Genomic DNA, 26,205 nt, shown 5'->3' with positions numbered 1-26,205 from the left:
ATTTATTACGGAATAATACAATACAGCACAAACCGATATAACAAAACCAATATTTTGGCACAGAAATACCTCAAATTTAAAAACCCTTTAAAATATTACCTGGGGTGTTTCAGAAATAAACGATTCAGTTATAAATTCTGCTAATTAAATGTGTTTCTTTAAATTTATGATTCTAGAGCGAGAAACTTTATTCTTTCAGAAACTCGAGTTTTTCCAGAGGAAGCATTCAGACACTCAAGAGAGTTGAAAGAGTATTCAAAGCGAATATACTAAAAATACTCTTTACAGAACTTGAGTACATTACATAAACATCCTTGAAACGTTCCAACAAGTTACACTAGCTTGTAAGTAAATGCCTTCAAACATTGGAATAATGTCTCTCCGGAAGTACATTACGTACTCTGAAATTATTGCAGAATTGCTTGCAAAAATGAAATGAAATCTATTGAACTAATTGAATGTATGAATTGAAACTTTGAAGAATACTTATAGGAAAACTAGGAGTAAGTGCTTGACAATTTCAACGATTATTCCCTGAGCTGCTTCTCTAGAACTTTTAGAGTCCAGAAAAGGAAACGTTTATTCTTTCTTCATTGTCTGAAACATTTCTACGTGTGGAAATACACCAACTCTTCTCTTTTCCACTCACCTACATCACACGGCCAAACATGTCTCACAACAAATCGAAATATTGCACACACAAAAAAAATAAAATTTTTTGTTCTTTTTTCCTAAAAATCCAACTTCAACTGGAAAATTTTATTTTGAAGAAAATCTAATTTTTTGCAAGACTATCCAGAATTTCGGATCTCTATGATTTGTCAGAGTCTACTATTATTCGAGGAAAATTTTAAAATATTCTTAGAAGAAATCAATGCTAATTTATCCATAGATCCATTTCAATTTAAGCAGACGATCCATCCATTTCTTCCTAATTTCAAGCAATGAGGTGAGTAACCGACTTCATTATTCCAGGTAGTTGAGCCATGAATTGAGTCGTTTATTTCTAAAACATCCGGAGTGACATGTTTTGTGATTTCTGACTTATTACGGAATAATACAATACAGCACAAAACCAATATTTTATCTCAGAAATATCTCAAATTTAAAAACGCTTTAAAACATTACCTGGGGCGTTTCAGAAATAAACGATTCAGTTATAAATTCTGCCAATTAAATGTGTTTCTTTAAATATATGATTCTAGAGCAAGAAACTTTATTCTTTTAGAAACTCGAGTTTTTCCAGAGCAAGCATTCAGACACTCAAGAGAGTTGAAAGAGTATTCGAAGTGAATATACTAAAAACACTCCTTACAAAACTTGAGTAAATTACATGTACATCCTTGAAACTTTCCAAAAAGTTGCACTGGTCTGTAAGCAAATGTCTTCAAACATTGGAATAATGTCTCTCCGGAAGTGCATTACATATTCTGGAATTATTCCAGAATTGCTTGTAAAATTAAATGAAATCTATTGAACTAATTGAATGTACGAATTGAAACTTTAAAGATCGCTTATAGGTCTGCGGCCTTGACAATTCCATCGATTATTCCCTGAGCTTCTGAAATGAAATTAAAAAGTTTAAAAGTAGGTATTATAAAAGTAGTACCTGTATACAAATATGCACCACATGACTTTTTGAGGATTAAAAATTAATATGCCTTATGTAAATTAAAATTAAACTAAGCTTACATTTAAACTTCTACAACTACAAAGTCCTGAATTTCAATAAAACTAAAGGATTTCCTATATCTCTGTTATTATAAAATTATTATTAAAATTTAATTAATTATTATAATTTATATCTGTATATGTTTTATATCTATAGATTTCAAAATAGAATGAATATCTGTTATCTTTTTATCACATTTTTTGTTATGGTTATACAAGGTGTCTGGAGGGTAAGTTCAGTCCTTTAAGGGAATAATAAACTGAATTCATTCCGAATTTTAAACCAGACATAATAATAAATAGTATAAGTATAGGTCGACATCCGTTCTTAAATTTTCTACTTTTGCATTTTTTTGCATGTTTTTTGACTTTAACCTGTACAATCCATATAAGAAGTACTTTTATGACGTCAGGTCAAGATGCACCGATTTTAAAATATGTAAGAAACTTTTCTAAACAAATAGCGATAGTTTTGTCGAATAAGGGACTGATCACTAAATAGACGAGGAACTTAAATCCGTGTCTGATGTTCATAATGAATCACCTGTAAAATTATTATTTGGTGCATTTCTGTTTCATTATCATTTTGTTTAAGAGAAAGGGAAATGTAAAACATATTTTATTTTTATCATTTTATTATATTATATTTTTTTTATTTTATATTTTAATATATGTATTCTCATTTAAAACAAAACTCTTTTAATGATCTATAATAATTCTATCTCAATTTAATTAATTCCATAATCAATTAATAACTTGATATATTTAAAATAACGTATATGGCTAAAGATCTCTAAGATTCATTGAGTCAAGAGGACACCCAAAAATATTAATTGGCCAGACAGTCAGAAAGCAACGTTTGAGAGAAATGTGTGTAAGTTGGTGTGTTGGAAAAAGAGTTGTGTTTACTGGTTAAACACAATCAGGTTGCTAAATTTAATAGTGGTGAATATGTGAGTAATAGTTGATCTTAAGTAGATACTGAGAAGATAACATGTTTGACATATGTATATATTGAAATGTGACATTGTGTAAATTGATGTTGACTGAGATGATGCAAGGGAACGGAAGTTCCCCGGTGGGTATATTTTATTATTGCCAAAAGTTGACAGAACAATAAATATTGTTTTTTTTTTATTATTTTTATGTGATGTTCGAGTTTATGTCTAACAATATGAGGAGGATGACTGTTAAGTGAATTTGCATTGTAGAGACCCATTGGCTAAAAACAACTCTGACAGGTAATAAACCACATTTTAAAGCGTATTTTACAGAAACGTTACTCTCTTCATTGTCGTCTGAAAATACACCAACTCTTCCCTTTTCCACTCACCTGCACCACACGGCCAAACATGTCCCACAACAAAACGAAATATCCCACACACCAAAAAAAAAAACCTCAACTAATGTTGAATGCTCTCGTCTATAAAAGTCGCGTGGATCTAAATCCGGTCGGATGTGCGGCAACTCTCCGCGTTGTACTCTCTTTTAGAAATGTCGATCGCGGCATTAATTTCATCTCGCCAACATTGGTATATCAAGATGAAGGCCCCTTTCACCTGCTTCTTGTTCGCGCCCAGCCCAACCGGGTGATGGAAGAAAAGTACCATCGCACCACCACCGGTACCTACATTAGTATACGTGATAGTTATTTCGGTAACCAGAGCTGCCGTAATTATTGGATAATACACGTTATAATTTAAATCGCTTTTTTAGATGCGTAGAGTGAGCGTTTTCTTAGGTGTATAATATATCATCAGGTGATCTTAGTTTTTTTCTTTCTTTTGCTGGTTGTACTGATGGTAGTTTCTCCGATGATAATATCAGAAGGTTTTCTGGTTCATGATTGCTGCCGAATCAGAGATGAATGGTCTTATTACAAGACTCGGTATTGGGTTTAGTTTTATATTTTCTTTGAAAAAATGCAAACTTTAACAGCCTGCAGATGATCAAAATCAAATCAAATCAAAAATGCTTTATTGTCAGAAAATTTACATTTTATCGACAAAGCTAAAGAAAAAAAAATACAAATATAAACAAATAAACATAAAAAAAATACTCAGACAAAATACACACAAAGTAAATAGGTACATAACAAAACAAAAATACTGTACAAATTATCAAATTGTACAATTTGGTCGAAATACATAAATAAAATCATTTTTATATACAAATATACACACAATTAAATGTATAAAATTGTCAAAAGCCTTAGTCTCAAAAAAAAACATACAATAAAAAGCAGGCAAACATTTTGCAAATAATAGGTAGCTAATAACGCCAGTGTGTGTGCTTTAAAAGGAAATATTAAAAAAGTCTTCTACTGTATATAGGGCTTTTTGCAGTAGTAAAGATTTTAGGGCATTGCGAAAACAACTAAAAGTAGTCATCGATTTTATTACGGAAGGCAGATGGTTGTGCATTTTTATTGCTGCATAAAGTATAGAGTTGTTTACTAATTCCGACCGTGGAATTGGCAGATGAAGATTATGATCAACGTTCCTTAGTGAATAGCTGTGGATTGGTCTGGACTCTGCGACACATGTTTGCGGATAAGGCAGATAGATTCAAATATAAATAACGAGGGAAGAGTAAGGATCTTATATTTTATAAAATTTACTTGGCAGTGAGCTCTACTATCAAGTCCTAATAAGTAGCGAAGCGCTCTCTTTTGAAGTTTAAATATACGCTCAAATCGGGTCTTGCAGCATGTACCCCAGAATGGAAGGGCGTAACGAAGATGTGACTCAAAAAGAGCATAATCAACTGTTTTGGCCATGAAAAAGCCCAATTCCTTTGAGATTGATCTTATGGCAAAACATGCTGAGCTTAGTTTTTTAGATAATGTATCTATGTGCAAATCCCTTTTTAAAGAGCCGTCCACAACAAGAACCAAGAACTTGACAGACTTAACAACTTCCAAACTGGTATTGTTTAGAATAAATGGAGGAATGGTCGTTTTACATGATAAGACTATTTTTTGGGAGATTTAGGCATAAAAGATTGGAATCGCACCACGATTTAATGAAGACCAAGTCGTTGGAAATTGTTGTATGCAGTGACAGATTTTTCCGCTTATGTTCAGGCTGGCCAGGTCATTTATAAACAGCAAAAGAGCATAGGACCCAAAACGGAACCTTGAGGTACCCCACATTCAATTGATTTACAAGAAGATCTTGACGTATCGACCTTTACAAGTTGACTTCTGTTGCACAAATATGACTTAAACCATTGAAGGGATATACCTCTGAATCCTTAGTGCTGCAATTTGTTAATTAAAATAATGTGGCTTACGTAATCGAAAGCCTTTGAAAAGTCACAGAAAATTGTTGCTGTTAAGTAATTTTTGTTGATATTTGAATAAACGCTGTTAAATAGGGAGAATATAGCATCGTTGGTGCATTTTTTGCTCAGAAATCCAAACTGATAAGGGGTTAAGATATTATATTTAAACAAAAATGACAAAAACCTTTTTTTAGCCAGGCGTTCTATGATCTTTGAGAGGGTTGGAAGAAGTGCAATTGGACGATAGTTTGAGGCTTGATCTTTATCTCCTCCTTTATGTAGTGGAATAATTATTGCAGTTTTAAGGCAGTTTGGAAAGATCCCATTTTGAAAAGACATGTTGATTAGGTCTACTAAATGGATTAGAGTACAATCAGGCATATTTGAAAACATTTTAAGAGTAAGCCCATCTGTACCAGCTGATGATTTGTTTTTTATTTCGTTAATTGTACTTTGAAGTTCTGTAAACGATACTGGCGTAAAAAAGAAATTGTGCAAATTTTCATTAGAGAGATATGACGGTGGCCTTTAGATTTTTTGCCACGTTTACAAAGTAATTTTTTAGGTCCTCGGGTGATGTAGAGATAGTGCTAATTGAGGTAGACTTATTTCTTAGTTCGTTAACAATAGACCATGTTTCTTTAGCTACATTGGCAGATTTTGCCAGCCTCCCACTGTAATAGATTTTTTTTTGCAGCCTTAATTGTTTTAAGATAAGTTTTCATATACTGCTTGACGTAATTATGAAAAGCAATAAATTCTGAGAACTTTTTTAGGTAGGAAAGTGAGCGCATGTTTTTTGCCGATACACCAAGACCTTTGGAGGACCAGGGCTTTTGTTTTTTAGTTTTAATTGGCCTTAGAGGAAAATATATATTTGCAATATCTTATAGCGAATTTAAGAATCTGGAGAACTCATTATCGAGTTGATACTCATTTGATACACAGATATATTTGTTTTTTTTTTTGCCACCATAAGCAGTAAATAAAAACGAAGTATTTAATCAGAATCTTGATATAACATTGAAACCGATGTTCTAGGATACATTGTCTTCGTGGCGCTGTTATTTTGTAAGCAAAGAAACAGGGATGATCTATTGGCAGACTTGAATCCTATTATAAACCGAACAATGAGTTTCGTGAGTTACTTGTTTTATTGGGTATTACGTCACTTATAACAAAAAATAATTTAGAAATTACTATCTCACACAATTAATTAATTATTTTTTTTTACAGAGAGAATTTTAGTAAATGACACCTTTTTGAAAATTTTCCTACAATAAATACCTATTGAATAACATTCTCGGTATCAAGTGACAACAATAACAATAATTGTAGCTTGTCAAGGAAGCTGTGAGTTGCACAATTTGTTTTGTGGTCTTCAACTACTGTCAAATCTTTTTAACGTCATTCGTTGTGCAGTCCCAATAATTTGATTTCTATATGTATTTTTGCATTCTTTATAGATTTTGAAAGGTTTAAATACGTTTACCACCCGGGAAAACGCACGTTGCGTGTCATTATTTAGTGAATGCGTGAATGCAAATCAGTTACGCAGACGAGAAGAAAATTTAGGCTGATTTTTGAAGGGCCTCCACCTTTGCGCAATTCTATACTTCATTGGGTATGTCAATTTTCCCAAGAGGGAACAGTTAAAAGAAAAGTTAGAACAAATCTAAGTACACAATATAATCTGTTGGATGATATTTTGCTGGTTGAAGAAGTGTTGTCCTTAAACAATAACCAAATATTTATTAGGAAGATAGCTCAAACGACAAATATATCAAAAAGTAAAGTACATAAAATTCTAAAAATAATTAAGTTTAAACACTACAAAATTCAAATTTTTCAAAAAATAGAAAATCGCGCCCTTAAAAAAAGATATGTAATGTGCGAAACACTACTAGATCTTTTTAGAAATGAGCCGCATACCAATTTAATAATGTCTGATGAGGCAACATTTCACATCAGTGGTCGAGTAAATAAGCATAACTGCCGAATTTGGAGAAATGAAAATCCTCGAGTGTATAACGAATTTGAAAGAGATTCTCCTAAGCTGAACGTTTAGTGTGCAGTATCGAAATCTAAAATTTTTGGGCCATTTTTTTTCAAGAAGCAACAGTGAATGGAAACAATTACACCGATATGTTGGAAACATTTTTTTATCCTCAACTTCAGCAGGATGGAATTTTAGACACGGTCTACTTCCAGCAAGACGTGTACCACCATACTTTTCCAGGATGGCAAGGGATTCCTTAAATATTACTTTTGGAAACAGATGGATAGGGCTAGCAGGTCCAATCGAGTGGGCACCTTATTCTCCCGATCAAACCATTCCAGATTTTTGTATATGGGGATATGTAAAAGACCGTTGCTACAATCCAACCCCAAGAAATTTGGATGAACTGCACAACAATATAGTGAACGTTTTCAACCAAATTACACCGCGAATGCTACAAAACGCCTTCGGCAACTTATTTCTCCGTGTACATACATTTGTGTTCCGAGCAAAATGTGGGTCATATCAACACCCACTCAAAGACAGAGTTTGTAGAGGTGTTATTGCTTCGAAAATCGACAAATCATAAGTCCTTCAGACCAGAGAGCCTTATCGGTTTCTCTAAGGCCGTTGGGCTCTGGTAAACCCCGGTGGAGCATGACGGGTCCATCATGAGACCTATATGCACAACTGCCTTGGCACACTGTTTCGATAATTCAATTCAATATAAGAATTAAATAAAAAAAGAAATGGACAAGAATCAAGAAAAAATAAATTCGATAATTTGTTTGAATAATTATAATAAAAAAAAATAAGAAAATTATAATTCTACACAAAATGATTGGTGATTGATTGATTTTCAAAATAAAAATATGTAGGCCTGTTTTCTTCCAAATAAATCAAAATAATCAATGCTAAATTTAACCTATTCCTTTAACGACTAACAATTATAAATATTTAAAGAAGTAAAAAGGAAAATTAAGGTAAAATGAAAATCCTGCAGTTTTCCTCCACTTATTTATTAAACGTTCAGTTTTTTAAAATTCCCGACATGTTTCGGATACAGTGGTGTCCATCATTAGAGGATACTAAAAGGAAATAGTTTTGAACAAGAAAAAAATAGACACAGAAAAAAAAAACGTTAAAAAATTAATATAAGGTACATTTACAAAGGTTTAAAATTGGTATCAGATATACGTTCCAGGGTTTGATTCCATGTCAAAAAACTGTCTATTATTATTGTTTTTTTTTAAATTTTATTATATTAATTATATTATAATACACTCTGTTGATGACAAGGACTGAGTATTATGCTTAATCCATACTAAACTCAAACGTAGGTGACATCTACGGGAGAAGTTCTAAAAGTACCATGGTACCTGATGGTGAGTTACCAATTTTTTTTTCCTTTTTTGGTGAAAGCCAGAGTAACCGCAATATGGACTATTTCTTAACAAATAAGAAAATGTTAACGTATTCATTAAAATAATTTGATTTATGCTGATATAGGTAGGATTAACCGAAACATTGCTTGATTTTAAATAGTACTTTCCCGCCCATAAAGTTACTCGTTTTCATAGATTTTAAGTACTTATCATGTAACCTTTAATTATTCAGAGAATCAAGAAACTGGGGAGTCAATAACCCTAATGTTGATTCCTATTTAATAAGGTAAAATTTCATAACCAATTTTAACTAATTAACCATTTCAATGGAAATGACTTAAATGTCAGATTCGGATACTAATGTGACCGAACAGTCGAGCAAATCGACTTTTAACAAAAAAGTAATTACCGAAGAGTATAATCGTTGGTTCCGAAAATGCAAAGCAAAAAGTGAAAACCGAACCTGATATATGTCACGTTTGTTGCAACTCGTGATTTGCATCTTTTCGATTATAGTAATTAATTTCATGCTTATATAGAAAGAAAAGGGAGATCAGAGAAGCAGAAAAGACAAGAGTCTGGCAATGAAGGAAAAGCGAGAAATCTTGAGCATGATGAAAATAAAAAGAAATAAGAATGAGTTTTAAAAAAACCGAAGGAGCTTTAAGGAATCATGGTTAAAATGAAGAAAAATCCTGAAATTCAGAAATCGCAATACGGATTTTTGAAATACATTCAGTTAGTACTGAACCATATAATTTGAAAATCGACAAATCATAATCTAGGCATACAAAATTAGTGTTTATAAAGGCCGTTGATTATCATTTGATAATTACTCAACGACCTTGATGTAACAATGTTGATAAGACAGATGAAAAGAGAAAAGATGAAATCTTAAGAAAGAAAATTATTAAAGACTCGGAATCAAGAACTAAAAAGCATAATAAAATCATAGGATAAGGCATCATAAAATCTGGAAAGTATTTCTCGAATAAATGAACCTAATAAGATCCCAGAATCATGAGAAAAGCAAAAACAAAATTGGTATTAACGTAGGGGTCTTTGAGCAATTATTGGTATTAATATAAGTTGTAATTGATTAAAACTCAACGGTGTTAAATACTGGAAGTCTGAAATAAATCCTGAGAGTCGAAGAAATTATGAGACAAGGTAGATCGACAATTAAAAAATTTGAGATTTCAAAATCAGCTGCTGAGCCAGAATATAAAATGTTAAGAAGAGAAATACTAAAATCAATAAGAACTATCATGGTATTATAAGTTAAAAAAAATCATTGAATCTTAGAATAACCCTATACCTCTGAAAAGAATCTCCGGAAGGTCTTCCTGGAATACAGAGGGGATTGAAGATATTTAAAATTAATCTTCTAAGCACTTATAAGTACTTGAAACATTTAAATTACTTAAAAAATTTACAATTTTTTAAAGGATTTCTTTATTTCGTCCAGGTAGTTAAGGTAATTTTTAGTACCTAGAGGGATCTTCCATTAATATCCCCAAGTTGAAATTTGTAAGTGGTTTATTTTTGTCTATTTCTGCCATTTCTTCTATAAATCAAACATCTACAAACTCATGGATATGTCACGTATTTTGGGGTGACCAATTTCTTGTCAGCTTGATAATAATAAAATTTATTTGTCATCAGTTTTATTGGAAACATCACAATTGTCAAATAATTAGAGCAGAGGTTTACAATATATCATATAATACTATTACAACTACCCATCTATATAAGTTAATCAAATAAATATACAAGAAACACAATACATAAAAGGAATCATAACAATAATTGACTCCAAACAGCTAATTTAAAGCAAGCGTATAGTGTCTGCGATATGTGGTTATAAAATTCATCAAGTGAATAAGGTAAATCATTATATTAATCAGGTAAAGCATTATACACCCTAATGCAATTATAGGAGGGAAATCTTTAAAACATTGCTGTTCAGTGTGAGGGAATTCTAAGAATATTGCATTGCCTTGTCGTCATTACATTATAGACATCTGAACTTTTTTGAAAGGACGTAAAATAATTTCTTGCTATCATGGAAATATTCAAAATGTATAAGCATGGCACTGTCAATATTTTAAGTCTTTAAAAGTGTGATCTACAAGATTCGGTATTTTTCAGTCCTGTGCATCTTATTACCCTTGTTTTGAGTTAATATGACTTTATCTGAACCAGCTGAGTTGTACCAAAATATTAAACTGCACTGAATAATTGATTGTACATATGTATAATAGTATGATAATAAAGACTCCAAACACAACTGGTTTCTCAAATACCTTATTACATAACAAGCTCTGTGAATTTTCCTAGTTAACGCTTCAAGCTTTAAAACTATATTGCGAACTGAGAATTGATGTAAATCGAATATATGAGAGAATTGTAGCTTTACTATAAATTGTTTACACGAAAACTTAATACGAATTAAGATTTTTGAGTTTTGCTTTCGTTTAACGTGCATTATGCCACTCATCTAAACGTAATTTATGATAAATCACATATCTCTGGTAGTTGATGTATTTTATAACTCTTGGTACTACCCAGGACCAATTCCAATTATTGTCATCAATTTTAGATATTTCTGGGTAGAAAATGAACAGGTTTAGGCTTACAAGGGCGAAAGTCTCAAATACTGTGAGCAATAATGGGTTTAGATTTTTATTTGCTTGAATTATATTTTACTTCATTGTTGTATAGTATTGGAATATTATGGGAATATATCTGATTTTTTTATGTTTCTCCTAAAAATAATAAAATCATGCTCTTGAGTTTTCTTCAACTTTAAATTCCCTTTAATTACATTAAACAAAAATCAAAATATTTATAAATAATATTATAAATGAGGCTAATTAATTTTTTTTAATCACTTCTTCCTATTGGTATTGTAAGCTAATCAGTTATTTTTGAGACACTCTGAAGATGACAGAAATTATATGTCGAAACGTCGGCAACATTAATGATTAATTAAGTTTTTGATTTTATTTGACCCCAACCGATTTAATTAAAAACTTGTTTATAAAAATTTTTATTCTTTCAAATCTTTGTCAAAATAATTAATATGAATTATTAACGTAATTTTTCAATGAATTAATTTTTAAATTGTTTTTCTTTGTGTAAATATTTCATTTTTCCTATTTCCACTTTTTTTAATTTTCATCAATATTTATTTTTTTATTATGTTTAAAAAAACTTGCAGAAAAAATCTAAATGATCATAAACTAGATTAAAATTGGTTACTCTCATGAGTTTTCTTCAACTTAATTGAATAATAGAAACGTATCATCCATTTTTCTCTAAGAGACCAAACGAAAACAACAAAAGTAAGGACACAAAGTCACGGTCTCATCAAATCCATATAATTTTTTAAAAGCTACACGTATTTCGCCTAGACCTACACAGATCACATTAAAACTCTTGAATTAATTACAATTATTGAATTAATTACACCTCTTGTTAATTGAATAAAATAAGACACTTTTTAGTTAGTATTGTAAACTTGTCACTTATTTTTGTGACACTCTGAAGATGGCTGAATATACAACAAAACTTCGTCAACATTAAGCATGCATTAGGTTTTTGATTTCATTTGACCGCAACCTAATTAATTAACTTGTTTGTAAAAAATTGTAATTTTGTTCTTTAAATTAATTGAATCTTTAGAATGTAGGAGGCCCTTTAATTAAATATTAATATTCATTAAAGTTGCAATTGATTAGGATAAAGAATCTTGGAAAATCAGAGAACTGAATAGTATTCCAATAAGTCCAGGAAACCTGGAATAAATCCTTTTAACTTTATTTCAGAAACATATGGAAAAAATAAGAAAAACAGACAAACTTTCTGAGACAAATTGAAGTAAAACTGAGTTCTTCTTAAAAGAAAAATCCTAAAAATGTAAGTATAAACCGTAAGATTTAAATATACAAAGAATATAGAATAATAAGAAAACTTAAGAATATACACCGAAAAATAAAAAAAAACATTTAAAATACATTAAAAATTAAGAAAAGGAGTCAGACTTCAAGTAATCCTATATATGTTGGAATAACGAAAAAACTAAAAAATTTGAGAAAATAGGGCAGAAAACTTTTAATTCCTGGAACAAATGTAACTCATCCTGTCCATTACAGAATAATGAAAAACCCAGAAAACTTAATAAATTGTAGAAATAAAAATTAGAAAAAACAAACAGATCTTCCTGAAATAAATTATATAACCACATTACATCAAAAGTCATTTAAAAGCAGTGTATCCATATTCAATTGTGTTACTTTTGAATTATGTTCCGGTAATTAGCAAATGGTAGATCCGTTGATTTACTTAATAATTAGGGAAAATCCTGGATGAACAATTTTTATTAGTCTCTTGGGTAAGTTATAATTTATTAGACTTAAATAGCCTGGAAAGTCAAAAAACTGAACAATATTCCAGTAAGTCCAGGAAACCTGGCATTAAATTTTTTTCGTTTATTCTAGAATAACAAGAAACCTTAAAAAAATATACAAATAATTTCATTAATGTTTCATGATGACAATCATGAGCAAACTTACGGGAATGTACAAGGAAAAATATTCAGAATTCCTCGGATAAATTTCTGTACTGTTTATTCCAAAATAAGGAACAATTAAAAAAACTTAAAAAAATGCACAAAATTAAATAGAAAATATTTTTCATTCCAGAGTACAATTTTTAGTTGACCCCAACTAACTTGTTTGTAAAAATTAGTAATTTTTTAAATCTTTGTCAAGATTATTATTATTATTATTAGTAGAAAAATTTAATCTATTTTAAATCAGTCTTTAAGATGTTTTTTACACGAATAATTCATTAAAAATTATTTGAATATTCTATTATGTGTTATTATTTTATATGTTATTTGCGCTTTAAGTTTTTTTTTTAAATTTTTATTTAAAATCTATTTTTTTATTATTTTTAAAGAAATTCAATATATTAATAAATTAGATTAAAATCGTTTACCCGTTTGAGTTTTTCTTCTCTTAATTAAATAAAACTAAACTAAATTAAGTTCCGCAATTTTTTCGGAAAAATTTTTGAATTTCAGTTAAAATTTCCTTTTTCGCATAATTTAATTAAAAGTTGATGCCTTTTTTGTTTATTTTCAAAATTCCCCTTTAATTACAATTAAAAAAAATCGAAATTTTTCTAATTAAAAAAAAATCAAACTATTCATAAAGATAATATTAAAAATGACGCAAAATTAAATTTTTTTTACTGTTATTGTAAACTCGTCACTTATATCTGTGACCTGAAGATGGTGAACATTAAGGATTTATTAAATTTTTAAATTTATTTTATCCCAACTGATTTATTTATTTTTTTTTATTTAACTTACTTGTTAAAGCTGCAATTGATCAGGATCAAAAACCTTAGAAAATCAAAGAACTGAATAGTATTCTAGTAAGTCCAGAAATCCTGGAATAAATACTTTTTATTTTATTTCAGAAACATATCAGAAAAATATGAAAAACCGACAAACTTTCTGGGACAAATTCGAGTAAAACTGAGTTCTTCTGAAAAGAAACATTTTGAAAATGTATATATATAAAGAAAGATAGAAAATAGAGATATATCAAGACAGAAGATATTCCAGAATAATAAAAAAAAAACAGAAAATTTGAGAAAATAAGGAAGAAAATTTATAATTCCTGGAATAAATTTAACTTATCCTGTGCATTCCAAAACAATAAAAAACCCAGAAAATTTAATAAATTGTAGAAATAAAAATTAGAAACAACAAACAGATCTTCGTGGAATAATAAGAAAACTTAAAAAAATTTACAAAGAAAAATAGAAAAAACATTTTAAATACATAAAAAATAAGAAAAAGAGTCAGATTATATATATATTCCAAAATAACGAAAAAAACAGAAAACTTAAGAAAATATAGCAGAAAATTTATAATTCCTGGAATAAATATAACTTTTCCTGTCCATTACAGAATATTGAAAAACCCAGAAAATTCAATAAATTGTAGAAATAACAAACAGATCTTCCTGAAATAAATTATATAACCACATAACATTTAAAGTCATTTAGAAGCACAGTGTATCCATATTTAACTGTGTTACTTTTAAGTATGTTGCGGTAATTAGCAAATGATAGATCCGTTGATTTACTTAATAATTAGGGAAAATCCTGGATGAACAATTTTTATTAGTCTCTTGGGTAAGTTATAATTTATTAGACTTAAATAGCCTGAAAAGTCAGAAAACTGAACAATATTCCAGTAAGTCCAGGAAACCTGGCATTAAATTTTTTTCGTTTATTCTAGAATAACAAGAAACCTTAAAAAAATATACAAATAATTCCATTAATGTTTCATGATGACAATCATGAGCAAACTTACGGGAATGTACAAAGAAAAATATTCAGAATTCCTCGGATAAATTTCTGTACTGTTTATTCCAAAATAAGGAACAATTAAAAAAACTTAAAAAAATGCACAAAATTAAATAGGACATATTTTCCATTCCAGAGTACAATTTTTAGTTGACCCCAACTAACTTGTTTGTAAAAATTAGTAATTTTTTAAATCTTTGTCAAGATTATTATTATTATTATTAGTAGAAAAATTTAATCTATTTTAAATCAGTCTTTAAGATGTTTTTTACACGAATAATTCATTAAAAATTATTTGAATATTCTATTATGTGTTATTATTTTATATGTTATTTGCGCTTTAAGTTTTTTTTTAAATTTTTATTTACAAATCTATTTTTTTATTATTTTTAAAGAAATTCAATATATTAATAAATTAGATTAAAATCGTTTACCCGTTTGAGTTTTTCTTCTCTTAATTAAATAAAACTAAACTAAATTAAGTTCCGCAATTTTTTCGGAAAAATTTTTGAATTTCAGTTAAAATTTCCTTTTTCGCATAATTTAATTAAAAGTTGATGCCTTTTTTGTTTATTTTCAAAATTCCCCTTTAATTACAATTAAAAAAAATCGAAATTTTTCTAATTAAAAAAAAATCAAACTATTCATAAAGATAATATTAAAAATGACGCAAAATTAATTTTTTTTTACTGTTATTGTAAACTCGTCACTTATTTCTGTGACCTGAATATGGTGAACATTAAGGATTTATTAAGTTTTTGAATTTATTTTATTCCAACTGATTTAATTATTTTTTTTTATTTAACTTACTTGTCAAAGCTGCAATTGATCAGGATCAAAAACCTTAGAAAATCAAAGAACTGAATAGTATTCTAGTAAGTCCAGAAATCCTGGAATAAATACTTTTTATTTTATTTCAGAAACATATCAGAAAAATAGGAAAAACCGACAAACTTTCTGGGACAAATTCGAGTAAAACTGAGTTCTTCTGAAAAGAAACATTTTGAAAATGTATATATACAAAGAAAGATAGAAAATAGAGATATATCAAGACAGAAGATATTCCAGAATAATAAAAAATAAACAGAAAATTTGAGAAAATAAGGAAGAAAATTTATAATTCCTGGAATAAATTTAACTTATCCTGTCCATTCCAAAACAATAAAAAACCCAGAAAATTTAATAAATTGTAGAAATAAAAATTAGAAACAACAAACAGATCTTCGTGGAATAATAAGAAAACTTAAAAAAATTTACAAAGAAAAATAGAAAAAACATTTTAAATACATAAAAAATAAGAAAAAGAGTCAGATTTTATATATATTCCAAAATAACGAAAAAAACAGAAAACTTAAGAAAATATAGCAGAAAATTTATAATTCCTGGAATAAATATAACTTATCCTGTCCATTACAGAATATTGAAAAACCCAGAAAATTCAATAAATTGTAGAAATAAAAATTAGAAATAACAAACAGATCTTCCTGAAATAAATTATATAACCACATAACATTTAAAGTCATTTAGAAGCACAGTGTATCCATATTTAACTGTGTTACTTTTAAGTATGTTGCGGTAATTAGCAAATGATAGATCCGTTGATTTACTTAATAATTAGGGAAAATCCTGGATGAACAATTTTTATTAGTCTCTTGGGTAAGTTATAATTTATTAGACTTAAATAGCCTGAAAAGTCAGAAAACTGAACAATATTCCAGTAAGTCCAGGAAACCTGGCATTAAATTTTTTTCGTTTATTCTAGAATAACAAGAAACCTTAAAAAAATATACAAATAATTCCATTAATGTTTCATGATGACAATCATAAGCAAACTTACGAGAATGCACAAAGAAAAATATTCAGAATTCCTGGGATAAATTTCTGTACTGTTTATTCCAAAATAAGGAACAATTAAAAAAACTTAAAAATATGCACAAAATTAAATAGGAAATATTTTCCATTCCAGAGTATAACTTTTAGTTGACCTCAATTAACTTCTTTGTAAAAATTAGAAATTTTTTAAGCCTTTCTCAAGATCATTATTATTATTAGTAGAAAAATCTAATTTATTTTAAATGAGTCTTTAAAATAATTTTTACACGAATATTTCAATAAAAATTATTTATAAAAAAATATTATAAAATTATTTATAATTTTATAATATTTTATTTCGTATTTTAATTAAGCTTGAAGGTTTTTTTTTATTTTTATTTCATTTTTATTTTTTTATTATTTTTAAAGAAATTCAAAATATTCATAAATTAGATTAAAATCGTTTATCCTCTTGAGTTTTCCCTTTAACTTAATTAACTAAAACAAGTTTCTGCAATAAAAAAATCAACATTTTTCTAATTTAAAAAAAAAAAAACAATATATTCATAAAAATAATATTAAAAATGAAGCAAAATTTAAAATTTTCTAATATTGTAAACTCGTCACTTATTTCTGTGACCTGAAGATGGGGAAATGTCGTCAACACTAAGGATTTATTAAGTCACTGTTTTTTAAATTAAATCTCAAAATCACTATTATGAATAATAGACAACTTTTTTTAAAATTAGTCTTGAAGTGTAGTAGTGTGGTCTTTAAGTAATTATTTATTATTCGTCAAAATTGCAATTGATCAGGATCAAAAATCTTAGAAAATCAAAGAACTGGATAGTATTCCAGTAAGTGCAGGAAACCTTGAATAAATCCTTTTTATTTTATTTCAGAAAGATAAGAAAAAAAATTGGAAAAACAAACAAACTTTCTGGGATAAATTCGAGTAGAACTGAGTTCTTCTGAAAAGAAAAATCCTGAAAATGTAAGTATAGTTCATAAAATTTAAATATACAAAGAATAATAAGAAAATATAGAAAGAAAAATAGAGAAAACATTTAAAATAGATAAAAAATAAGAAAAAGAGTCAGATTTTATGGAATAAATTTAAGTAATTCTATATATTCCAGAATAACAAAAATTTAAGAAAATAGGGCAGAAAATGTATAATTCCTGGAATAAATGTAACTTATCCTGTCCATTCCAGAATAATGAAAAACCCAGAAAACTTAATAAATTGAAGAAATAAAGATTAGAAAAACAAACAGATCTTCCTGAAATAAATTATACATTAATTGTCTATCTACATAACATCCAAAGTCATTTAAAAGCACAGTGTATCCATATTCAATTGTGTTACTTTTAAATACGTTGCGGTAATCAGTAAATGGTAGATCCGGTAATTAAGGAAATTCCTGGATACATAATATTTATTAGAGTGAAGCACAGTCTAATTCCTGGAAGGAAAGGAAATCAGTGTCAATGTTTTAGAAAATATGATCTCGAAAATCACGAAAAAACTTACATAAAAATTCTGTATATGCTCTACAAAAAAATATTTGATTTTCGACCATGCAAACTTATGGAGTTGAACCTTCTTACTCATATGAACTTTTTGTTGGATGCTTTGGAGGAGAGATATCAAGTGGATACAGTATACACTGATTTCTCCAAGGCGTTCGATAGAGTACCCCACAATATTTTGATGCATAAACTAAAAATGATTGATATTGATGAACCTGTATTGTCTTAAAAAAGGCACTTTTCTTTTTAAAACTATTCAGACCCAATCTGAAGTAACTTTTCTTTTTAATAATTATATTAATAATATTGATGAATGCCTCATTATTATATTTTTGTTGTTTACCGATGATCTAAAATTTAGTTGTATGATCAAATTACATATACGCTTAAAGGAGCTTCTTTTTTTTAATATTTGGGTGTCTTCATCACTTAGGTAATGTTATCAATAAGCCTTTTTTTTGTTGGGAGATGAACTCAACTGCTGCTGCTTTAAAAGCACTCTACTGTGCATCTACTGTGCACTCTACTGTCCATCCTTATCTGGAGTATGCTTCCTATATTACGTAAAAAAAATAAATAAATTCTTAATCTTTCTGATAATCCCTTTACTAACTCGAAAAAATCAACAAAAAATCTCTTTTTCAGTGAACATGAAATCTACTTTCCACATTTTTCACATTTCATGCCGCTCTGATTAATCAGCCTTGAGGCCAAGTGGGTGAACAATAAAAGAATTAAATATTCTTTTACTAGTTTATTAAACTGTTATGCCCTTAAGCAGCGAAACCAAGTATCTACCATAGGCCCTACTAGCAAAGAGTGAAAGTCTGCATGGTCAATTTAACTACGAAACCCCCGATGGCTATTTATCACATATTTTAGATCGCTCTTGAATCGTGTAATGTATGTTACAACGTCGGCAATGTCAATGAATGCCTTATTAGTAATAGCGATTGGTTTTTCTTTCTTCGATGGAATGTGCTTAGTAATCAGGTATTTACAGTATAAAAACTTGAGGAGTTGAAAAGAGTTAGACTTTAGAGTTAAAGACTTTGGTAGTTTTTCTTAGCCAAAGTGGTCACATCTTCAAGGGGAATTGTGAAAAGTTGACGTATGCAAAGCAGCGCGAGATGTCGTAACATTTTGTTTACAACCGTAAATTATTTTTCCCTTTAGGCCGCGATGGGCGTAGCAGGTTTTTGTAGACCAACGAAAGTTTTAAATTATTACTGGGCACCGTAGATTGCGGATTTTAATTGGGCCCACTATGCTGTTATACATATTCATAAATGCGTTTACTCTAAAGTCACATTTAGAACCGTATTTTTGGACATAATTGAATTAAATGAACTCATGAGTCAATTAGTTTTTTTTTTAATTGAACGAATTGTCAGGCATTTGTTTGATGTGTTTGAAAAGCTTTGATGTCAGTATAATATTCTAGCTAATATAAGATCATTTAGAAGCTTCAGGTCTCCCTAAAAATAATTTGATTCAAATTTCAGGCACATTGAAAAAATGTGCGTGATTTTTGGCCAAGTGATTTTTGGCCAAATTGCATTTTTTAATTTTCATTCTTGCTCAGGTTGATTCAGTTAGCATTGATCTTAAACCTTCCACTGAGACCGTATTTGAAATATATCGACATTGAAATATATAAATACTTTTCCAGATAAGTCAGTATTCAAAATTCTCTGGAAATATACTTTGGAATTCTCCGACTTACTTCATTTTGTATCAATACTTTAATTCAAATAAATCGCAGTATTCTTTTGTGAATTTAACGGACACTGAACAATATATCAACCTATTATTGGTAAAAACTTGCGAAATTAATGAAAAAAAAAGGGTTTTTTTGGTTATAAGAAACAAGGTCCAAATAACTTTCCAAAAAGTAAGATTCCTCATCTATTTTATGCTTTTTTTTGCAATTTTTAATTTAATTATTGGTTGGTTCAGGTAGCATTGATCTTAAACCTTCCACTGAGACCGTCTTTGAAATATATCGTTTAAATATTTATCCAGATAAATCAGTATTCAAAATTCTCTGGAAATACTTTTTAAAATGCTCTGATTGACTACATTTTGTATCACTATTTTGATTCAAATAACGCGGTGAATTCTTTTGGGAATTAAACGGACACTGGAAAATATATCAAGCCATTATTGTCAAGAATACAAAAATTGTAAAAACTAGCGAAATTAATGTAAAAAGAAAAATTAAAATTTCTAATGCAGAGGTTTTTTGGTTCTTAGAAACAAGATCCGAGTAACTTTCAGAAGAGTCAGATTCCTCGTCTATTTAATGCTTTTCTTTGTAGTTTTTAATTTAATTTTTGGTTGGTTCAGGTAGCATTGATCTTAGACCTTCCACTGAGACTATCTCTGAAACACATCGTTTAAATTCTTTTCCAGATAATTCAGTATTCAAAATTCTCTGGAAATACTCTTTGGAATGCTCTAAATGACTTCATTTTGTATCAGTACATTAATTTAAATAAATTGGAGAATTCTTTTATGTATTTAACGGACTCTGGAAAATATATCAAGCCCTTATTCGCAAGAACGCAAAAATGGTAAAAACTAGTGAAATCAATGAAAAAAGAATAATTTAAACTCCTAATGCAGAGGATTTTTGGTTAGTGGAAATAAGGTTCAAGTAATTTTCTAAAGGGTAAAATTGCTCATCTATTTTATTCTTTTCTTTGCATTTTTTAATTTAATTTTTGGTTGGTTCAAATAGCATTGATCTTAAGTCTTTTACTGAAACTGTATTTGAAATGCATCCTTTAAATACTTATCCAGACAATTCAGTATTGTAAATTCTCTGGAAATACTCTTTGGAATCCTCTGATCACTACTTTGATTCAAATAAATCGAAGAATTCTTTTGGTAATTTAACGGACAATGGAAAATATATCGAGCCATTATTTGCAATATTGCAAAAATGGTAAACATTAGCGAAATTAATGAAAATAGAAAAATTAGAATTTCTAATTTAGGGTTTTTGACTATTGAAAGGTAGATCCAAGTAACTTTCCAAAGAGTAAAATTTCTCGTCTATTTTATACTTTTCTTTGCAATTTTTTATTCAGTTTTTACTCTGGTTGATTCAGTTAGCGTTGATCTTAAGCCTTCCACTGAAATCGTCTTTGCAATATATCCTTTAAGTACTTTTCCAGACAATTCAGTACTCCAAATTCTCTGGAAATTTACTTTGGAGTGCTTTGATTGACTCTAATCAAACCAAGGTTTTGATTTAAATAAACAAAGGGTTTTCTTACACGAGTTATAGGACAAATGCAAAATATAGTCACTAGTAGCCACTGTTCAAATATGGTAAAAATTTTCAAGATGGAGATTTTTTTTTATTATTTAAAAATTTTCTTAGTTTTGGAATGCAGATTGAGGTGCGCTTCTAAGGAGTAACATGTTTCATCTATTTTATATTTTTCTTTTAATTTTTTTGATTTGATTTTTACGCTGGTTGATTCAGCTAGCATCGATTTTGAATCTTTCACAGAAACAATCTTTAGAATAAATGGTTTAAATACTTTTCCAGATATTTCAGTATTCAAAATTCTCTGGAAATCTACTTTGAAGTGATCTGATTAAAATCATTTAAACCGAGAGTTTAACGTAAATAAATTATAGTTTTCTTGTGTGAATTATAGGCCAAATGCAAAATGTATCAAGCCACTAGTAGCAACTGTTTAATTGTGTTAAAATTTACAAAATAGGAAAACAAATTTTCTCTAATTCTAGAGTTTCCTTCGTTTTATATGTTGAGTTTTAAAAATCTATTTAATAACTAGATTTTTAATCTATTTCATATTTTTCTTGATATTTTTTTACTTTGGTTGATTTAATTATCATTGATCTTAAGCCTTCCAGTAAAACTATTCCTGAAAAATGTTCTCTATGCATCTTTCCAGATAATTCAGTATTCCAAATTCTCTGGAAATTTCCTTTGCAATGCTCTGATTGACTTCCTTGAAACGAATACTTTGACTCAGGTAAATCGAAGAATTCTTTTGTGAATTTAAGATAAGCCGGAAAATATATTAAGCCATTATTGACAATAATGCCAGAAGAAGTATAAAAAACTATCGAAATTCGGAAATATATCGGTTTTTTGGTTATTGGAAGCTCGATCCAAGTAACTTTTTAAAAAGTAAAATTACTCATCTATTTTGTGCTTTTTTTCAATTTTTAATTTAAGTTTTACTCTGGTTAATTAAGTTAGCATAGATCTTAAGCCTTCCACTAAAATCATCTTTGCAATATATCCTCTAGGTACTTTTCCAGACAATTCAGTACTCCAATTTCTTTGGAAATACACTTTGGAGTGCCTTAATTTACTCCATTCAAACGAAGATTTCGATTTAAATAAATAAAAGGTTTTCTCATTTGAGTCATAGGACAAATGCAAAATCTATCAAGCCACTAGTAGCAACCATTCAAATATGGTAAACATTTTTAAAATGGAGATTTTTTTTTTATTATTTAAAAATTTTTTAGTCTTGGAATGCAGATTCAGATGTGTTTCCAAGGATTACATTTTTTCATCTACTTTATATTTTTGTTTGCATTTTTTAATTTAATTTTTACTCTGGTTTATTCAGCTAGTATTGATCTTACATTTTACACTGAATCCGTCTTTGGAATACATGATTTAAATACTTTTCCAGATAATTTAGCATTCAACATTCTCTGAAAATACACTTTGGAGTTCTCTAATTAATTTTATTTAAACCAATATCCAACACAACTTATTTAGTAAGAATTTGTTTTCAATAATAATTGTTTTCCAAAATAATACGCGTTAATAATAGCTGGTTTCGTCATTAATATCTAATCTAATAACACAGTTTGTTTATTTAAATTTAAAATAATTATATATGTATCTTAACAAATATTTAATACAAAAGCAGTACTGTTAGATTGGATATTATGAATGAAAAACGGTGACTTTTCAAAAGATTTTCTTACCGGGCAAATGTTTAGGGTGGGTGGGGGGTAAGGGTTTCTTTGATGAAAAACAATGTTTTTGCAGAAAATATTTATTTAATATTTAATTTAATAATACTGTTTATTTAAATATGATATAATTTAACAAATAAATATTTAGTATAAAAAACAGCGTTATTAGATTGGATAATATGGATGAAAAACTGTGATTTTTTAGAAGAATTTTATTAAATATTTAAACTGTAGTAAACGAGTTTAAAAACTGTTATATAGGTCCCATGCCCATTTTTTTAAATGTCGAAATTTTCTCTCTTTCATAAACAGAATCGTTTATGTTATACGTATATTCTACAGTTTAATAAATATAACTTGACTATATATGATTGATGAATATACCACAACTAAAAATTTACTAAAAAATCGTTGAATAAATACATATTTACGATACTAATATATGATGTATTGGACTGGAATGGACAAAAAATAAAACCTGGAAAACGAAGGAAATTCAATCAAGGGATTGAATTTCCTTATATATTTATAAACTTTATTCATAGACTTGGCTTCTAGCGTATATAGTAGGCCGACACGTAATATTAAAAGTGAAAAGAGCGAACTTAAACCAGTTTGGTTCTGAAAGTGTATTATATGGACATTTCGGGCAAAGATTTACTATATTAATTAACCATAGCTAATCTGTTTTTTATTGCACCTTATAATCTTATCAAGTGGTTCTCTTTGACTCTTCTTATGGTGTTATTTACCCGTAATTTCATAATATTTGATGCCTCATTTAGGGGTGTTAAAGATAACCTTCTTTTTTTTTAGGGAGATAACCATCGAACGTTCAAGCGAACTTCCTGCATTTTCAACCATTTAACCGATAAAAATTGCATAAATGATGATTACAAAATCGTACATAATAATAATAAAGATTCTTTTCGAGATCAAGAAAGCAAAACAGCACACGTAGAAAACTACATACTAAAGGTACTTATTAACCGCTTGTTTGGGAACTGTTTAGCAATTGTTTTAGTAAATTTATTGCAAAGATACGCGGTTTTAATAATATGGAAACTGTTATACAATAAGAATTGGCTCGTCTTATTCTTGGTTGATTCAAGAAGTTTTCTATATTAAATATTAAATTTGTCAAATGTAGATGACTTGGAGGTATTTCATTTTTTTTTCTTGTCTGCTCTTTATGCCATCTGCAAAGAAATACTTGAAGGATTAGAGGATATTCAAATGGATTTCTGGAATAAGCTTGAAGACCCTAAAGAGAAAAAAACAATATAAGAAAATTAAAGAATCAAATAAATCCTGATAAACAATATCAGAATTTTTGGATTAGTTTCTTGAGATAAGTTAATTTATATTTTTCGTTGCAGGTTCCGGGTATATAAAGATCCTTGATTCTCATTTAATTAATATTTGATCAATTTGAATTTATTTTATCTCATATATCTTCATAAGAAGTTATTGTTTCTTCTTAAGATCATCTTGTTTCTTAATTCACTGTTAAGATTTATTAAATGTTATAAATTCATTTCAAGATTCTTAATTTAAGGGATGTCCTGAGTCTCTCAATTTATTACATCCTCCCTATAATTTTCTGTAAATATTCCTTAGTTTTTTCTTATTATTTTTATCTAATTATTTCTGACTCATATTTCTTCAATTTCTACTAGCTCAGAATTCGCTTATTCTAAAAATGTATTTTATTTAATCTGTTTTGGAATTTCTCATATTTTTCCCAATTTCCGATTTCTCCAGGGTATTCAGATCTTTTTTCAAATAGTACTTTTCGAGAAAATATTATAATTTTTAGAATCTCTGATGCCAATTATATAACTCAGTCTTTCCAGGTATTCCAAAAATACATTTTACTAATTTTCTTATATAATTCTTCTTCTCTGATAATCTTTGATTTTTTTCAAAATTTTCTTTTGAAATACTAGATTCATAATTACGTCGTATTTTATAAATCCTTAAAGCATTTCAAAAAATCATTCATATTTCAAAAAAATTCATTTATTTGCAGGGCCTTCAAAGTTTTCTTTAACTTCTTAATTTTTCAGGGATCAATGGACTTCAAATCATACAAAACAGAGCCATGAGGGTCATACTAAAATGTAATAGATATACACCGGTGGATAATATGCTAAATGTCCTAAATATTTTGGCAGTAAAACAAAAAATATTGTTTAATACATGTATGTTTGTTTTTAAATTAAAAAATAAATTGCTACCAGAATATATTTGCGAAAAAATCACAATATTTAGTGATTTGCATAACTATGCTACCAGACAGCGAGGGGATTTTGTACTAATGGGGAGACATACTTCAGACAGAATGACAAATACCATTCTCCATAAAGGCCTCAAATATTTTAACGAATTGCCAATACATTTAAAGAACAGTGAAAGCCTAGTCACATTTAGAAAAACATTAAAAAGATATATATATTCCATCCCAAGAAATTAAATTATATTATATTGTATAGGTATAAGGTATAAATGTTTTATTTTCGTTGTATTGCTTTGTGTTTTATTACTTTATCTTTACTCTTTTAATATAGTTTAAGGTTTTATATTTTTAAATTTTAAATTTTTTAGGCTCTAGATTAGGTTTTAAATTTTTTATATTTACATATTTTTATTTTTTTTTATCTTAGTTAAGGTCTTAAATTTTATTGTTTTAAATTTATGATAGTTTTAAGTTTTATATATATATTTTTTAAATTATCTGTTGTCATTTGTTGGTATAATTTATACTTATACCTATAATACCTATTTGTTAGTTTACTATATGCCATTTAAATTTTCTTTTTAATTTTAGTTATATTCTAAAAATTTTCTTTCTTTGTAATTTTTTGTAGCATGATGCTAAATAAAGAAACATTATTATTATTATTATTATTAATTTTTTGGTAAAAAAACTCATCAGCCTTCATATGAAACTAAATCAAATAAAATCGTTACATGCGTTTTTTAAATATTTGGATTTTGTAAGGCCTTTGACAATATCAAGATTTTGTTTTTTTCAATTTCTTCTCTACAGTTTATTTTATGTTACCGTTTATATTATTTGATATATTTATTGCTTAATTATATGGTACGCTGACTAAATATACTGTTAAATTAGGTTATTAAACATTA

At 28.2% G+C, this 26,205-nt stretch overlaps 1 protein-coding gene and 1 long non-coding RNA gene across 2 annotated transcripts in view; one reads left to right on the top strand and one right to left on the bottom strand.

Moving 5' to 3' along the window:
- LOC126733578 (uncharacterized) overlaps positions 1-3,196 on the bottom strand; it is a 34,056-nt gene extending 30,860 nt beyond the window's left edge. Inside the window, exon 1 of the mRNA XM_050436925.1 lies at positions 3,005-3,196. Within this exon, the coding sequence (XP_050292882.1) occupies positions 3,005-3,025 (21 nt within the window). The 5' untranslated portion in view covers positions 3,026-3,196. The remainder of the gene's footprint in view (positions 1-3,004) is intronic.
- Positions 3,197-23,682: 20,486 nt separating this feature from the next.
- LOC126750265 (uncharacterized) lies at positions 23,683-25,634 on the top strand. The gene is made up of 3 exons (XR_007665657.1): positions 23,683-23,809; positions 23,872-24,033; positions 25,125-25,634. It is a non-coding gene; the product is annotated as an uncharacterized LOC126750265 (long non-coding RNA).
- The last annotated feature ends 571 nt before the right edge of the window (positions 25,635-26,205 follow it).

Source organism: Anthonomus grandis, chromosome 2, assembly GCF_022605725.1.
Source record: "Anthonomus grandis grandis chromosome 2, icAntGran1.3, whole genome shotgun sequence".
NCBI lineage: Eukaryota > Metazoa > Arthropoda > Insecta > Coleoptera > Curculionidae > Anthonomus > Anthonomus grandis.
Note: the sequence above shows the minus strand (reverse complement) of the source record. Positions and strands in the feature narration are given on the sequence as shown.